General features: G+C 41.0%; 1 protein-coding gene across 2 annotated transcripts in view; it reads left to right on the top strand.

Moving 5' to 3' along the window:
- The window catches only part of dph1 (diphthamide biosynthesis 1), a 70,637-nt gene extending 58,714 nt beyond the window's left edge, over positions 1–11,923 (top strand). The window contains exons 10-12 of one of the 2 annotated variants that reach the window (XM_086080481.1): positions 8,245–8,323; positions 10,540–10,674; positions 10,826–11,923. In XM_086080481.1, the coding sequence (XP_085936607.1) occupies positions 8,245–8,323; positions 10,540–10,674; positions 10,826–10,897 (286 nt within the window). In that variant the 3' untranslated portion in view covers positions 10,898–11,923. The remainder of the gene's footprint in view (positions 1–8,244; positions 8,324–10,539; positions 10,675–10,825) is intronic. The other variant, XM_086080480.1, reaches the window with a different exon arrangement.
- Positions 11,924–19,086: the final 7,163 nt, after the last annotated feature.

Genomic DNA, 19,086 nt, shown 5'->3' with positions numbered 1-19,086 from the left:
GTTATGGGAAATCATTTGAGTCCCCTGCCACTATACAATGTATGGTGACAGGGTATCATACATCAGCTTGAGCTCACAAGTCAAAGCAAGAACTCAACCGATTGACAGCTCGTGTCTCGAAAAACCAACTGGTCCAAGGAATACACTCTGACTCTCTGAGCAACACTTTTTCAAAAGAACGGCTTTTTGATACATTCTGCTATCATGACTGAAACGTGCATGAATAGTTGAAGGCTGGATGGGCGTCATCAAGAATTGCTCGCTGTAACAAGATGATAACAGACTACAGCTTCACAGATATAATTGCCATTCATGGGGGAGTGTGTCTGCTTTTACTATTGCAGCAGTGACACTTTGTCCAGTTTTATCAACAGACAGGCAAAGCATATCGGAGGCGATTTGTATGTTACACGTCTTGTATTTGTTAAGTCGGAAAGGATTACCTAGATAAACAAGAATTCCTTTACACGCCATGCAGACTGGGGATGTTGACGCACGTAGGGATCTATAGTAGGTCGATAAAACATGCCGCTGATAATCCCAGTGTGAGGAACTCCCCGCCAATGAATGCTCATTCTTGCTCTTTTAATCACAAAAAGTCATTTGAAAGTTGCCGGGGATTTCACAATTTGATTGTCTTCAAATGGACAAGGACAAAGGTGAACTTAAAATGTGGAAGTCTTCAAGTCATGCTTGCACTTGGGGCTGAACCCTGTTGAAAAATAAGACCCCCCCCCCCTTTTTTTGATATTGCAAATGCAATCTGACCTACATCTAGTCGTTTTTGGTTAGTTTTTTTGCAGCCTTTACAATTTGAAAATTTCATTCTACTACATTGCGATGTCGATTTGAGTTTGATTCATTGTTTAACTCTACGGTGCATTAATGAGGTGTGACATGTGAGTGAGGAGTGAGAAAAAGATGGCAGGTTTGAGCAAGATTGAGAGAGAGCAATGCAGAGGGAGTTGAAGGGGGTCGGATCTTGGAAAATGGCGAAAGTGGTTTTTGCTTTTTGTTGTCCGGCCATCTATTTGAGATGGATGTTTGAGTACAGCTTTCAAGTTATGCAAGTCAGACCCAGCTCGCCTGTCCACAAAACCTCATTACAGACAAAATGACTTTTCTTTCAATTACATGTGAGTGTGGCCCTTGGGGAAAACGTTTAAAAATGTTTAAATTCAAAGGTAGCATTTTCTTCAGTATCAGTATCAGGACTTGGTCATTACTTTCTGTATAAACATGGAAGGGGAAAAATGACTTTTTTGATAAAAATAAATAAATCCTTAACAATATTAAGGGGAATGAACAGTAGCTGAATTGTCCACTGATTTTCTATCTAATCCATTTAAGTCTAGAGCTGGTCATAGTTAAATGATCCCAGAATATTAAAATAATTTCTGAAGGTAAAATTAATAAGAAAGAAATATTGATGGGATGTTTTTAAAACAATTTCAATGCAACTTTTATGCGTTTTACCAAGGTTGTCCAAAGCTCCCGGAGTTGGTTTCATAACATGATTGGTAGAAGTACTTTTTATTATGTCAGAAATGTTTCTCTTAGGTCATGATTTAGTAACTAATACGGCATTTTTCTCAAATACTCAACCTTTTCAACAAGGCAAATGTATGCCATTATGTATTTATTTATGGTTACATTATTAATAGCTTAAAATGCCTAATAAACAGCATCACAAAAAGAAAATATATTAATGGTGGGTACGTTTGCTTAGAATCAAAACATTCAGTGCCAAGGTCGAATTATGTCATTCTCGATGTTTTCATTGGGTGGTGTTGATGGGGGTTCTGATGCGCTGGCCCTTTAAATTGCAAGCAGTTTAAAGGAGTGGGTAATGAGCCAGACCACTAGAAGAGGGAAGTGGATTGAAAATGCACTGAAAACGTAATTATCATGGTGTCGCACACAGTCGACAGACTTTTATTCAGACAATCTGAAGCATAAATTCAAATCACGATCTTTGAGATATGACGAGGAGGACGAGGTCGTCACGTGAACAGCCACGAACGGCTGATGGAGCCATCGTGGCGATTCGGCGTCACTCCAGTGCTTGCATGTCACTAGATTAAAGCCATTCCTAAATGTTGAATTGGCTGATTTTATAGAATGAAGATGAAGCCATTGTTAGAGGTGTTACTAAAACAAAAATTTTTAAATGTCAAAATCACTTTTTTGATTGATATGTTTGTTTACGCAAAAAGTAATGTTTCCGGATTTTGGGCAGTGCAGCTGAATTTCATGAAATGTACCAATGTTGGACTGCTGATTACTAGAGAATGGAAAAGAGTAGATTCCAACTTTTCTTCTGGCGAAAGAAGAGAGTCTATTGATTTGGTGGATTTGATGTAAAAAATAAATCCTACAACAGAATATTCTGTGGGTGTGACAAAAAATCTGTCAAAATGATGGAAAATTGCTGGCACTTAGTTTGTGATAAGTGCAAATGGCTGCCATTCAATGACTTAAAGAGGAAGGAAAAAATAATCAAGTGCTTAAAGAGCTCCTTCTGGTGCCTGGAACAACACGTTTAACTTTTGAGAGACGTCCAGATGTTCCAACTGTGCTCGTTCATTCATTCGTTGAGTGACTTGCGAGACGGAATATGGAAGGTGTCTTTTGAACAAGCCGGCGACCGCTGCTGTTGTTTCATAATTGCATCCGTAATTTATCGGACACACCGCCTGCATGTATATTTGGCTTATCTGATCCGCTCAGCTGGAAATTGTTCAGCAGCTCTCGTTTCCCACCTCCCTTCGTCCCCTATGATTGCTTTTGTGTGAGGCCGGCTACAGTAGACACAACAAGCCACCAGGCTACTCGCAATGTGCCGCATCCGTCGTGTTGCGCTGTGGGAGGAATGGAAGCACGGGAGAGAATTTTCCACACGGCGCGCATTCCCATTTTAAGCTTTCTATGCCTTTAGACACCCACATAGTCATATAAAAAAAAAGAGCCGTCATTATCATATTCTCTTAAGTGTGTAATTACACGATCCCCAAGCAGGCTTTGTACTACTGTACACATATCTGCTCGCCACACACGCTTATCTTAACTAGACCGCCGCCATACCACCCAATGCATTGCAGCATTTAATCTCTTTCATTTGAGTTTTTGACAACGGGCCAATTAAATAGCGGTTTCTGTGAGCGCGTTACCTCTCGCCAGTGTCGAAAACCTAATTGCTTCAGCGGCGGGTCGGGAATGAAGCAAAGCGGCGAGGACTGCACGTGGTTACAGCAGCACTAAATGTTGTGAAGTCTCCGGCTATGTTTAGCGCTCACATGACAGGTTGTCTCCGAGTCTGCATCCTTTGCTTTCAATCTTGTCCATATAAGAGACGAGGCCAAAAGCTCACTACTTTGCTCCTGTCCTCTTTCACTGCCTTCAGCACTGCACAGCTCTGGTGAAGTGTAATTAGTAGAAAGAGAGAGAGAGAGAGTTATTTTGGGGTCTCTTGAAAAGCTTCCATCCATCCATCTGTCTTCTACCACTTATCCTGTCCAAGGGCCTGACATTGGCCAAGAATCAGGGTACGTCCTAGATGCGGCCCCAGTTAATGGCAGGGCACATAGAAACAAACAACCATTCACATTCTCAGCAATCAATGATTTTGAGTTACCATTTAACCATGTGTATGTACGTTCTGCCTGCAAGAAAACACGCAAGCACAGCGAGAATATGCAGAATCAACAGTGAACGGAGGCAGAAATTCACTACCCCACTGAAAAAAGTAATGAAATGAGGAATATACTACTTATATTAAGATAAATGATCCACCAATAAAACGGGATTTTGTTTTTAACAAGTACACAAATCCAGCCTCAAAAGCTTCCACACATGTCTTGAAACTGGTGTACAACGTATACAATTTCTCATTTGTAGCATGTCCGCATTGTATTTTGGAGGTGGTGCGGTAGGAGACGTCGTTAAATCCAGGAGGCAGACTGAATTCAATCGAGAATCGAGAATCCGCAAGTGTCTCTATATGAACAGGTCGGGACCCAGAATTGCCTCAAAATCAACAGGAAGTGCTCCAAAGCCAACAGGAAATGACACAGAATTGCCCCAGTTTTTGAAATGTTCAAAATAAAAACACATTATTTTCCATAATTTTTTAGTGATTCGAATCATTCCTACTTTAAACTATTCAGCAAATGTGCCATGCTGATTTGCAAGAGTCACCGGTGAAATTCAAAATTTCTGCAGGAATTTTTTTTTATATACATTTCCCACACCGATAAATTATGCAAATAATTTACTCTATAGATCAAATATTCACAATCGTAAGACTTTATTTATATTATAGTGTAATCCACGCATTAAATCAGACTGAAAAAACAATGACTCGCTAATTTTACCTATAACTAGAACTGCTGGATATTCTGGACCGTTGCTATTTTCTGGAATGGTCACCAGGCAGTTGCAGGGCAATTCCATTTCTAAGTGTCCACAGCAGTTCAGTAAATATTTTAAACATTTTCTTAAGTTGCTCCTCAACTCTTTTTTTATTATTATTTTTCTTAATAACCTCGAGTTCATTACTTCATCTGACTTTCCTCCTAGACCTTCTTATTGCTTACACAGTGGACTGAAGTCTTGCTTTGCTTTTTAAGTACTATTCTGCTTTAAACAACACTTCCAATCCCTTTCAGCTGACTGTTGTACATACAGCAAGTTACATACAGTACGTGCGGGATGTTGTGCAGCCACTCCAGCACAATCAAACCCTTTTAGTGTAATTACAAGGTGTCCTCCTGAGCTGATTGCCTTTGCAATGTTAGGCCACATAAATGCTTCCAAATGATTCACCTCAACTGATGGACTTAAAGGTCTTATTTCCAATTCACCATCTCGCTCGGCCGTGCACACACAAGGAGATTGCCGCCAGTGTGTGTGACTCAGCTGGCTCTCAAATTACGAGGGGTGGAAAAGAATTCGCTCTTCGGGAGAGAGAGACGTTTAGAAGCGTGAAGAAAAGAAAAAAACAGAATTTGAAAATGAGAAAACGCCACGCGTTCGCCCAAAGGGCGGGCGGAATATTTCTGTGCCGAGCGGGAGTCAACTGTGCAATCAATTCAGCCGCTCAGAAACTTTGCCAAAGTTGGCAAAAGGGAGAATAGACAGATGGGCAATTTTGACATTGAAGCGATTAGGCTTTTATCCCCCACTCCTCACCCCGCTTTCTCCATCTTTGCCTCTTTAAGCAGCATCATACATCTGGTCTTATCTCCTTGGCCTTTACACATGCCACTTCATCTTTCCTCATCAATAGCTTCAGCTCCATCATTGGAATTAGGGACAACGGTGGGCTGCCTCACCGGCAACGGAGCCGTGCATAGGATTGATCTGCGAAAGCTAACCTGACCCCCACCAACCAAATTGTTCATTTTTCTCCCCTCCAGCTGTTTACCTCCCCCCCCCTTTCCCCCTTCATGCATTTTCAAGAGTAAACACTCTTCTGTGGCAGACAATCTTGCTGCTCTCTCTTCTCCTTGCGTCGTGCCCCTCCGCCCTCGTCTCCATCTGCTCCATCTTTATTGCTCTTCCTCCCTTCGCTATCTGCGTCTTCCTCATCTCTTTCATACACAGACCCCACCCAGCAGTCCTCCTTACTCCCTCCCACCCCTCTGTCTGCCAGCTATGTAGGCTACCTCCATGGAGACCTGTATGGTGCTTCTTTCTTTCTTTCTTTTAATTCACACTCACCTAAACTCTGCTTCTTTTCCCTCTCACTGCATTTTATTTTTTTGTCCCCAAAAGCCCCCGACCTCTCACCTACCCCCTTTTGCAGCATCACTCATCCCCTGACTGCTTCCGCAGTCTTAGAGCGTAGCGCGGCTGTTTGCGAATCAGGACACATCTCACCAACAGATGCCTGAGATCAGGTGGAGGCTGCACGGCTGCTATGTGTGAGAGTGGACGCATATGTGCCCCGCCTCCATAATAGGATCTTGGTGTCTTGTGACTCAGGTGAATTTACGCTTAGATCCAAAAAGTATGGGGATCGTTACACCGTTGCCGCCAACATAATGGCGTTGAAATAATTGTCTCATAAATGTGACATTTAGAAAGAAAATTTGGGGGGGGAGAGGGATAATCCCGATTATTTGAGTTGATATTGAAATCATGATTTGTAAACACGGTTATTCATTGATTTCAAAATGTTGACAAAATTCTAGTTTAAATATAACTTTCCGTTGAGTGTTAACTTAGCATTAACTCATTTGCTCCCAAAAACGTATAAATATGTTTTAAGTGTCCCAAAGACATATTTATATGTTTTTTGAATGTTTTTTTTTAATGCTACAGCATGCAGAAGACTTTGATGCAGCCTCTGAACTGCAGAGAATGGGCAAAACAATGGTAGTAATTACAAAAACGGCCAGCAGGTGGCAGCAGAGTATAAGAGATCTACCAGGGCCATGTTGCAAACAAGCTCATTTACCCACAGTTCTAAACAGATTTGTGAATAATGATAAAACTTAGCTATATTCTAATGCTAATTGCTGCAAAACTGAAAGAGATACAAATATACTTTTTCTTCCTGATGAAAGAAGACTCTAATCTTTATTTTGGTAGGTTCCCATGTTTTTATAGCAATAGAACACAATATTCTGTGGGCCTAGCAAAATCCGTCAAAATCAAGTAAAACAGCCGGGAGCGAAAGGGGGGTTGCTTTAGTTAAAATGGCTGCGAGTGAATTAGTTAAGCAAGGCAATTCTTGTTATTTTGTTGTGCGTTTAGTTTTGCAATAAACTTCAATTGTGTTGTCAACAAACATCTTAAAAATCATGCTTAGGGTTGGCAGAAGAACTTTCATCACGTTAATTATTTTTTTTCTTATAATGTTTTTATGATCGTGGAGCAGCATGGCTCAGTTGTAGAGTGGTCGTCTCCCATCCTTGAGGTTGTGGGTTCGATCCTCACCCTTGGTGACCATATCGAAATGTCCTTGAGCAACACCCCGAGTGTGCAGCAGTCGACCACTGACGAGTGAACGTGTGCGTGAATGTGAGGCATTGTGAAGCGCATTGAGCACTATATGGGGTGGATAAAAGTGCTATCACCATTACATTTCGATTAATTGCCCAACCCTAGACTTCCATGTTCAATATGAACATTTTCTGAAAACTTCAAAAGTATCTGAAGAAATAATTGAATGTCTTGACTTTTGACACATGTGCACCTGTATTACAGAACATCCCGCGCAAATCCTGGTATGTTTTGGATCCTGACCTTTTTTCACGTTTTGTCGTCCCATCATTGGCCTTCAAGTTGACCTTTCTTTCGTCTGCCCGAAGAATCTGATTCCACAACATTTCATTGATTGGAATCCACGGCCCACAACCGTTATATTTCAACAACCACAAACAACGTTCCAGATTGTAACTAGTGTTTATGTGGTGGCACGACTAAAGGAGGGAAAACAAAAGGATGCAGAACTTTTTATCTTTAATTAACCGGAATGAAAACGGAAGCAGCACACTCATGTCAATGTCGGTATAATGTCCATGGTTGGCTGCATTTTGTTTTTATTTTGTTCTACAGTTGTTTGTTATGTAAAGATGATTTTAATCCAGTCCATCCACTTTTCACTAGTTTAATTGTTCACAGTAGTTATGAGCTCATAAGGAAAATATTGGTATCATCTGGAAAAAGAACACATTTTAGTCCTTGTGATTGTTAAAGATGTCATTGGTATACAAATGAAAGAGTTTTGGCCCTAGCTCGGAACCCTGGGGGATCCCGCAAGAAATATTAAGTTTATTGAATGTCTACTGCCCCATTATGACATATTGTACTCTATCCTTTTGACGACTATTTAACCACTGTCCAGCAGCAACTCCTCAAATTCCATATTTTTCAAATTTATTGAGTAGGATTAATTGTGTCAAAAGCTTTTTTGAGATCAACACAAACACCAACAACATTTTATGGGGGAAGTCAGTTGCAATTCTCATTTCTTCTATTGCTTTGATTATTGCCATTGAGGTAGTTATTTGTGTTCTGAAACCGTACTGACCATTTAATAGAAACTTATCAAGTGAAAATCGAGGCAATAGAGAAATTGGTCTATAGTTAGTCAAACTTAAGTGATTTACATTTTACACTTGAATCCCATCATTGTTTTTAATTCAATCCCATTGTGACAAATTCCTAAATGCTTTCACTATGAGTTTCCATCTGGACTGATTTGTGGGAATTTGTCTGCCTTCTTCCCTGGCACAGGTGGGTGCAGATTGCGTGTCCTCGGCTGTCCATCGATTGGGGTTCGGCCTTCTCCAAACCGCTGCTGTCCCCCTATGAGGTAAATGACCCACTCACTCTTGCCGTTCACTTGTACGGCGCGGCTCTATGAACGCCCACACAAGCCGCACGACGCCACTAACGGATGCCTACTTGTGTGTAGCGTTATAGCAGCTACATTGTGAATGGTGGCAAAAGTGTTTTGAAATGGGGAATTTACGGCAAGCGGCGGAGCAGCTCCCCCTACAGGCTCCCTGAACGCATAGCCGCCGCCGCCGCCGCCGCCGCCGCCGCCGCCGCCGCCCCTCCTTGCTGCTCAGCAGATAGAGCGAGAGGTCCTCAACAAGATCCATTTCAAAGCCTGCTGCTGCTGGATTAGAGAAACAACCCCCCCCCCCCGAAAAACAAAAGAATGTGAATTGTGATGGCTTTGGTTTTTGTGGCGGCGGTTTGGTAACGTGAGCTATTAATTCATTTAGACATCGTTGTGAAATGTCTCTGAGGGACTCGCCGCTTTGAATAGAAAATGCTTATTGTTTTTCCTCTGGTTATACACGGTACGGTGTTTTTCCTCACAAGCTCCTTTTTGTGTGCCGCTCTCCCTTGCAGCCATTTTTTTTTTTTAAACATCTGCATCCAGATCATTTGAGCTGCAAGGAACGCATCCCCTCTCTCGGCAGTGAGTGCTTTTACATGTGCTGTGGCATTTAGAGAGAAGATGACAGCGGCGGGAGGGAAAGGAGCTGAGAGGGCGGAGTAAGCCCGGGGAAGAGGGGCTGGGCCGGTGGGGCGGGGGCACTTATTTTCAGGGCCTCTCATGTTATATTTATAGTCAATAAGACGCACTCGGCTCTCTTGTCGGAGTGGGGATTAGCGGGCGCGAGCTAGCATGCGCAGAAAGGAGGGAGGGGATGGAGACAGAGAAGAAGAGTGGGGAGCATAAAAACATGAGATGGTGAAAAATTCATCCTTTCAGATGAGTTGAGTCTGTTTAGATTCTTCTTCATGTAAAGTCGAAAACTGACTTGCTGTCATTCAAATAAATCAGGCTCCTGTTTTGACATAAAAATGGCACCTGATCGAGAGAAGACCTCCGCCAAGGCCAGACAAACAAACCTCGCTTAGCTCAGCACAGGATGGTTCACCTTCGTTGTGTTGCTGCCCGATGGCAATCGGGTATATCACATTTCGGGAGCCATAGGAACATTTTGGATGGAGAAATATTGCAAAACAAAAACACACACACCACAAACCAGCATCAAAAATTCGAATTTGTATTTTAACAATATGGTGGGCTCACTCACAGCTGCTCTATAATATTGCAATTTAAAAAAGCATGCTCAACTTTTTTTTATTTTTTTTTATGGAGTACTTTAACATTTCAAGCCACCTATAAATGTTTGAGGGAGGGCTGGCTGACATGCATGGATTACAAATACAATGCAGCAAATACAATGGAACTGGCAAGGGCCCTAAAATTGAACCCTGTGGAACACCATGCAGCAATAACATAATTAAAAAGAAACAGTTTTTGCAACATGACTTATTGTTTCAATCCAATTCATTGTGCTGCTCCTTCTGGCGTTCTTGCCTTAGCCACCAGGAGGCAGGAGAATGCATTCATACAGACACAAAGCAGGCAGAATAGTACTTCTACTCCGACTACTGTAAGTTACCCAGTAAGATTTTTCAATATTAGTCATTCTTTGCAGAGGATAAATATTTGCCTGTTTGACTATCAGTGCTTACTAATAGCATATAAAAAAAAATTGAAGGCCAATATTGGCATCAAGATGTAAAAATGTAAAATATATATATATATGCTAATTAATAAATTTTTCAAACATTTGATAGTTTCACATTTAATAAATAGTTCCCTGAGGTTAACCCAGTTTTAAATTGATCTATTATTGGACCACAGACCAAAGCCAAAATGTCCCTTGAGCCGAATTTTACTCTGTGACTGTTAAAATTTCTAAAAGATAAACAACTAGTTACAAATATTAATAACAAGTGAAATTTAAAATAAAAAAGAGCAACATTTCTTCTCCAGCCGCTCCTGTTGTTACATTTGCCATGCAGCCACCGACAACTTTGTGACAATCTCACCTGGTCCAAGCTCACTTTTTTGACACCTGTCTCATCTGTACTGCCAGTCTCTCTTCTTACCCGCACATCAAAACACTCTAAAAAATTCCCTTTTGCTGGAGAGAAGCCATCAAATCCCAAACCTTTGTGGTCTCTCGTTGATTTTTCCACTCTCCAACCTTCCCTCAGGCGGCCGTGGCCCTCCAGGAAACGACCTGGAAGGCGGTCTACCCCATGGACTTCTATTCCAATCAGAGCCTGGGGCCTTGGACCCCCAACCACCCACTCAACCAGCCTGCTCGGCCCCCTCGCGCACAAGCCCGGGTGAGGCAGAGGCGGGATATCGTCATAAACGCGTGGCCATACTGACACCTAGTGGCGCATGCGGCACGACCTTGAATTCCACAGGCTGCGCAAATCTCCTCATTTGGAAAACTGTTATTCCGTCTTGATTTCATGTGATTTATTATTTCAGGTTGGCGCTCCAGCTGCGTCCCTGCAGAAAGCCAACGCGCAGTGCGCCCCCTGCAGCTGCCAAGGGGAATGACACAGTGACGGCGCAACAAAGTGGGGCATACACTTAAGGCAACCTGCCAGAAAGAATCCCCTCACCACGAACAGCACATCACGTTGCAGCGTTCAGAACGCATGTGCACGCACTTGAGGTAATCGCTTATACGTCCTCATGCATGTTCATGAGTTCCTTTTGGAAAAGCTGCCGGGGTTTTGCTCGCAAATGTAATGTAGAGATGCCTTTGGAGAGCGTGCGGAGGAAAACAAAAGAGAGACAATGACCCAGCGTGCCGTTACAGGGGGCGACTTTGCTCGGGTGCGTCCTATTTGACCTTGATTTAAACGCCGTACGTCGCAGCCTGCTTGGAGCACTTTATTTATTTAATACCGCTGAATATATCCGTCACAACAACATTGTATTTCTTACTTTTATGCCACTTTTCAACACAATAAATGAGGAAAAAAAAAAGAAGTGATTATTTCTGTTTGAGTTTTTGCCAGCTTAGTCTGGAGCGAGAATATCCGCCAGTCACGACTGCTCTCCGTCCTCATTATTTATTGATGGTGGATTCTGTCGATAAATAAATAAATAAATATGTCAAAACACAAATTTTGCTGCAGGAAAAGCCGACTGTCCTCCGCACAACCTGAGAACTCCCCACCCCCCCGCATTCCTCATGGGTAGGGCTTAGGTGTTCACGCCCAAAAAAATCCAACACTTTTCTCATCACTGCGTCTCCTTGGCAACACGTCCATCCTCTTCGTCATGTGTCTCACGTTCAGGCTACGGGCGGACGCACGGCAGCTAATAAAAAGAAATAATCGGCCTCGCAAAGACCTTAATGTTTGTTTTTGCAGGGTTTTTCCCCCCATGAGGGGAAAGCAAGAACATTTAAATGAGGGCCTTGCCTAAAACGGAAGTGTGGCTCTTTTGATTTCATCTTCAACTCTGAAGAGAAGATCAGAAAGGAATTTTTCCAAAGCTGACTAAAGAGAAATTCTGTTTGAAAGCAAAGACCTAAAAGTTGATTCTTCTTCCTTAACAACATCGTGCAATTTTCCCCATCATTTCAAATGTTTTTATTTTGTACTTTCTTTAGGAGGATGCGATTCTGATATTTGACTGTATGAAATTCCGATAATCGATTCATCAGTCGAACTATTTTTAAAACTTTTTTTTTGGTCCCTTAATACTTACAATAAAAATATGACTTACAGGCAGATAATTTGACTGCTTTACACAGTTTTTTAATTTTTATGTTTTTACTTAAAGCAGAGAGAGAAATCGGCAAAAATCTGCCTTTTGGGGGGGCGCAGGGGATTACGAATGTAATTAGGTATGTCTTATGGTATTAAAAAAGAAATAAAAACTGGCGAAGAAAAATCTGCCATTTTTGTTGTTGTTGTGTTGGGGGGGGGGCAGGGTTGGACGCTTTTGAATGGGCTAATATTGTCCGATTATTCAGTCGTGCTTTTAGTTGCGCGTCTGTGACATGCTTTTGCCCAAATATCCTAAGGATCAAAAGTTACAGCACACTTTCCACACCCTGTTCCTTGACTTGCTGAATTTAGCCCGGCCCCATTTAGTGTTGGGCCAATGTTGAGTCTGTCTTTGGTTGCCAGGGCAGCCGGGGGTGGAAAGCCCAACAGTTTGTGTACAAGCTAAAAAAAAAAATTAAAAATTTCCATATGTCCTCTTTAAATCAAGAATGTATGAATTTTGCTCTTATTGTAATCTATTATTGGCATAGTTTGCTTGCGCTTTCGCAATGTCAAATGAAAAACATGCTAAAACTATTTTTCTTTTTCTTTTCCTTTTTTCCACTTTCAAATATCTAAAAAAAAAACATGATGATGGCTTCATGATATATAGAGTATTGCCAATACACTTGCATGATAGAATCATCAAACCCCCCCTTTTTTTTTCCCCAATTATTTAAAATCTTCCCTTTCAAGTTGTTAAAAATGGCTGCGTGTATCCCGTTTGTGTTCAACTGCATCGCCAAGTGTGACCACTAGGTGGCAATGTTGGCATAGTTTATTTGCAACCATGTGAGTCACCCCTCTCAGGAGAGGCCTTGTTGTCGAATCCTCCTACCTATTTTTGTTCCTTGCTTGCTATTAATGAATAAATTCGTCATCGCAATAAATATTTGAAGCGGTCCGTGCATGGGATCCGCTTGGCAGGAGTTGCACGTGACTCCGGAAGTGTGTTCTGTCCTCTCGTATCTTGTTTACATTTAAAGACGCTCAATGTGTTGCGTCGGGACACTTCGTAGATGGGTGACGAACCGCAGTGAGAGAAAGTACATGTGGGAGAAGAATCGATGTGGCGGCGCCGCCCCGGCAGGCTGTTGAGTTTGTTGTGACAGGAATGATGACAATCAGTGTCTGGTGCGAATGGACATCTTTGTCAGGCATTTATGAGCTGCATAGCGTCCTTGGCGATGACATTCCTGTGAGATTTGCACTGTTATGTCAGTTTGCTTTGGTTTTTCATGAATGCAGTTTCACAACGTGGCAATATAAGGAAAATGTATTTCTTAATTTTCTATATGGAGACATGCTTGAGCAATGTATGCATATTACAAGTGTGTACAATCAAAGTTAGTACACTTGTACATGTTTACTATTCTTATAATTAAAAAAAAAAGCATCTAAATGAAGTTAAAGTACAGTATGAAGCTAATTTTAGTATACCAATTATGCTAAATGCACATAAACCTTTTCAACAGAATTATTGTAATTAACAATAAAAATGGAATCAAACTAATTGAAAGCACTAAATAAATAAACCCTATTATTTTAAATACTGATAACTCAATAGCTACGTTGACATAATTAATAAAAATATATATATATACTTTTTTTCTTTTTCTTTTTTTTAACGACAACACATTAAACTGAATCATTCTGGTTAATAATAAAAAGTGAAAAGGTTTTGGTCAAAAGCCAAATCTAATAAGGCTGTTATGCTAAATGCTAATAAGTTAGCAGCTAAATTACATCATGTCTTGAAATTATCATATGATATGCAGTTTAAAGCAGTACATATCTTTGTTAATACAACCCATTAAACTTAATTATTCTAATTAGTTGAGTGAAGTAAAAAAAAAAACAGTTAACAGTTGAATTACATCATACCTTAAAAAATTTGACCGCAGTGAATTTGTATTTGTTGAAAAGTACAACCCATTTATCCGAAGTATTCTATGTGATAAATGGTCATCTCAACGGGTGAAAAAGTTCTGGTCAAAAGCCAAAAAGTACAAAACCAATGACGCTAAATGCTAACAAGTGAGCAGCTAAATAAACAGCCTTCAAGTGTTCTTCATTAGACACAATTGAAAGCTGTAAACTTGTATTTGTTGACATGTACAACCAATTCAACAAAAGTATGCTTAATGCTATGCTAATTGTTGCCATATATTGAAATAAAACATTTTGGACAATTTTAGTGTACTTCCAAAAACAACTCGATGTTGACGTTAGCATTAGCGTCTGTGTTAACGCAGCAAGAGGAGTATCCTGGTTGGCTCGCCAACATTCTAGACCCCTGAAATCGTTGGCCCCGAGTGGGCTACGCGCTTCTCCTTTATTACAAAGCCGGGTGTTGATTGATTTGATGGCGTTGTTTCAAGGTGCGAATGTTGGGTGCCGATGCACGAAGCAAGACTAATGACTAATAATGCGTAGGAGCTCACTTTGTCCCTGATGCTTTGGACCACAACACCCCCCCCCCCCTCCCCCCAACACACACACACACACTTAAATAAGCTGCACAGTGCCGTCTCACTCCACTGTCCCTAATTTCCCTCTCCATGACCCACTTTCACCATTCTAAGAAAAAAAAAAAAGCTTGCGTATTCCATTGCTTAACCGATCACATGATTGTGATGCCCTTCGAGGGGTGATTATTGCTTTCTGTATTCCTTGTGATCCTCCAGGAACAAGTGGCGTTGTTGTTGTGAAAAATAATGCTGATTTAGAAGAACTCCCATTAGTCGGCTGAGTCATTTTTTAAAAAGGCTGAAGTGGGGGGGGGGGGGGGGGGGCTGACAAACAACAGTAAGATAGCGAGGAGGAAATGTGACTCATTGGTGACTAATGGATGCTGCTGCCCACTGCAAGTGTAGCCGGAGCAGCATCTAACGCTCGGAGATGTCTTGGCTCGCTGTGTGACTGGCTTGAGGTTTTTTTTCTTATGACAGTGTTTGCTAACGTATGCGGAGGCCTATTCTGAAGCGGAGCAATTGAAATTTGAGGGATTTTAACGATTAGTGACAAGTATCCAACATCCTGTTTTTAAGTGACATTCTCCAAACTCTTGTTTTTATTCAACTTGGTGACTTTTTAGTAGGGATAGACCGATTATCGGCCGGTGCTGATATTTGGCATTTTGACAAATATCGGCATCACCCTTTCTACGAATCTGAAAGCCGATAAAGCTGGTATCTCACTGAGCGGTGAATGCTTGGGAACGTAGCAAATTCGGGGTTTTCATCAGGATTTGTTGTAAAAAGTCACAGACAGTTTTTACTTGTTACAAATAATTTTTAACATGTTCAGACAATTTTTCACAGTCTGCGACGATTATTTGAAACCTTTTACGAACCCTGACGAAACCCCCAAATTTGCTTTGTTCGCATGTATTTGTCACTTTTTTATGGATTTATTTAGATTTCCACTTTACTTTATAAAATATGATGCTGACAATGGGAACTCCCAAAACTTTATTTTTTTTTTAAATAATTTTGGGAGGTTAAAATTAAGAAATTATGTTGAAATTTAAAAAGAACTTTGCACTAGAAAAATTCAGGGAGTTATTTACTTATTTACTAATTTTTAAACAAAGCTGCTATTCTTTATATTTACAATTAAAAGAAAAACCTTCAGTGTTGAAAATTAAAAAGAAGTGTCAAACATGCTTAAAATGGCAACGTAATTTTTTTTAATTTCAATTTTAAATACCATAGCACTCTATAGTTTTCTACAGTAAATATTTTTTTCAGAAAATACCTGAAATATTTCAATTTTTTTTTGTTTTAATGTCGAACAAAAACAAATGGTACCGAAGGTTCCCAAGGTAGTACTGAAAATTTAAATAAATAGCTCCCTGAGATTAAAATTGTTTTAGATTTACCTTATATTGGCCGTCAGATTTTAAAAAGACAGATACCGATATTTGTCAAAATGCCCGATATCCGATCATCGTCCAGACCGATTATCGGTCTATCCCTAAAAATCCTGCAAGGCAGAGAATGTTCTCAGTTAACCAGCACACAACTGCAGTTTTGTGCTGCTGAGACCCACAGAGAGAAAAATGCTTCCTCTGTCTTCAAACGTTGCTCGACAATAAGTAGCATTTTGGCTAATGGTGAACAATTCTTCAAGAAAGAAAAGTTGTTTTTGCCATTCCCAAGTCGAGCAAACAAGAACATCAGTGTGAATACTTTCCAAAGAGAAACAACGAAAGCCGAATTTTTCATGTGCACTTAATGGAGTGTGTGTCGAGTGTTGGGGATGCGGCAGGTGCTTCTTTTCACAGATCACACAGACTTGAGCGCCACAACCCGCCGCCGTCATGTCACAGGGTTCGGCTCCACCCACAGCCCTTGTACATGATGGACGGAAGGACGGACGGACGCGCGTCACGTAGCAACCTTCTTCAGATGACTCAGCAGCGCCAACCAGTTAAGGTCAGTTTACGTAAAGTATGATTCACCAGAGCAACGAGTTTATCGGCCAGGCAACAAATGGTGCGAGTTCCTTCGGAGGGGAAGAAATTGCGCAACCTTCAATGTGGGCGCAGCGTTAAAGAATGTAAGTGAATAATTGCACATTGCATCACAAGGTACTGGCAAGAGGACGGAATTCATTTTGGAGAATGGATCGTCTGCTTAAGCGGCTTCATAACTTGCCCGACAGTAAAAGCGGACTTTACCGAGTGTAAGTGTTCAAAAGGGATTGGAGACGTGCTGGAAAAATATGTCATTTAATATTATATATTTATTTTATATTTTATATTTCTTTTATTGTCATTCATTATTGAGCAAAAGTTGTCCCGCCCGCCTCAGCATTTTTGAAAGAATTGAAGTCAGGATTTGAACCGGGCACATTCAGAACATGAATCGTGTTGTTCTTCAGCCATTCCTTGGTTGCATACGCTTTGGATTATTGTCGTGTACAGTTCCATATGAAAGGAGGGAGATACCTGAATAACGAAATCAGGGATTGCGGTTATTGTCAATCATACCCGGCCCGTAGATTTTGGACATGCCCGTTAAAATGAATGTCCACTGTATTTATTGGGAGTTTAACTTCCTTGGGTTGGTTCCTGAATCTTTGCCTGACAATGACGCATACCTTTTTTGAATAACAGCAGCACAAGGGATCTCATTTTTTGAGGAAATGGGACTGTTTTGTCAAATCTGAATATGGAAAACTATTTGATAATTTTGATAATGACGCTTTGTAATTCTCTGTACATACTGTATCTGTGACCTGCCCCCTTTTTTTTCCCCTCCCCTTCTCTCTCTCCCCTCTTATGTTTGTACTTATTAGTATTTTTAAGTATTTAAAAGAAAAAAGAATGGAGCCCCGTGGAACATAAAAGAAATGGGATTTAGCGTTAAAGGGCATCATGCATAAATCATGTTTTGCCACAATTTCAATCATTTTTGCTTCAGTACTGTATTCATCAGTTAATTTTTTTTACAAGTTTAAAAAAATGCTAAATATTGACAACAATGAAATGCTCTGGTTTTAATTCATATTGTTGTGTTATAAAAGCAAAAAAAAAAAATAATGGATTGGAAAATAATCGGTTATTGGAATTTTTTTACTGCCAAAAATTGGAATCAGCATCAGCCTAAATTTTTTTAATAAAAAACAGTTGGGTCCTATTTATAATTTTTTTTAATTATTTGTCCGTATGAACTTATTTTTACTATTACAAAAATGATTTCAGAATAGAAAGTACAGATGTATCCCACATTTCAGTGCCACCTTGTCGTCGTCGTCGTCGTCGTCGTCGTCCCCACCCCCCGGCGTTTTTTTGCCCCCTAGCGACCATGGCTGTAGACTGTTACCACCGGTGCCGTTGCTACAGTAACAATCTAATGCCACGGTCGCCATGGAGACAGAGTAGAGACGTGAGTTGCTGCCATTGGTCGCTCCGGCAGCTGACGTGGCGCCGGTGGTGTCGACAAAAAAAAAAAAAGACTTGACAGGCGTCATCCTCCCCGCTGAGCTCTCGCCAGGCGTCAGTAGCCATGACTGTAGACTGTTACTGTACTGGGGACGACTTTTAGCAGTAAGCAGTCTAGAGCCAAGGTGTTGATGCACTGACCACACTTTTGACTGCAGGCTGAGAAAGAGAGGGAGAGAGAGAGAGAGAGAGAGAGAGAGAGAGAGGGCAATGATGAGAACTTGACTGGCAGCTCACTTGGCTGGTAAGCAACGAGCTGGCAGCCAGCCGGACGACAACAACAACAACAACAACAACAACAACAACAACACAGCATTCGGCTGAGTTTTATTTTTTTTCATGTCCTATCTATTTGGATGCCAATAATCCATGAGTCACACACATAATAAGGACGTCCGGGAGCGGCGCGGCTTATGCAAGCCCAACTGACGTCAGCCAGCGCTCTCGTCTGATGTGTTTTTGTCCTCCTCTTTTTTCTTTTTCTTGTGTGTGGAGGGAGCAACAGCTGGGGCCGCCATTTAGTTGGCAAGCCTTGTTCTTTGTGGTTCTCATCATGGGTAAACTGATAGAAAATAACAAAGGCGGGGTCACTGCCCAATGACACTGAAAAAGGTTTCCGTTTTGAGTCGTTCAGGACTCAAATTGATATTTTGACGGATGAATACATAGATGTGGGGATGTTAAGACTAAATGGAAGGATGTCAGGGCAAATTCACTGGTCTGTGTTTGTATATAAAATGACCCCATTCGATGCTCACTGCTCACCATGCATACCACCACTCTCAATTCCATCAGTTTTTATGAGCCTCTACTTTGCCAAAGTCTGATTACGTTTTCAATTTTCTGCCCAAAACGCTCAACAAATGATAAAACTCACTTATTTATCCCGGTGTCATCGTTTCAAAAGTTTGCAAGGAACTTATTACAATCCTTGTATTCACTATGCGCTTAAATTGTACACTTTGTTGTCCATGTATTTGCTGAGTTACAGCAAAGAATGAGCAGTGTGAAGG

The sequence above is a fragment of the Leptonotus elevatus genome, chromosome 7 (assembly GCF_054856555.1).
Source record: "Leptonotus elevatus isolate MCC_2025b chromosome 7, RoL_Lele_1.0, whole genome shotgun sequence".
NCBI lineage: Eukaryota > Metazoa > Chordata > Actinopteri > Syngnathiformes > Syngnathidae > Leptonotus > Leptonotus elevatus.
This window is presented reverse-complemented; position numbering and strand designations above follow the sequence as displayed.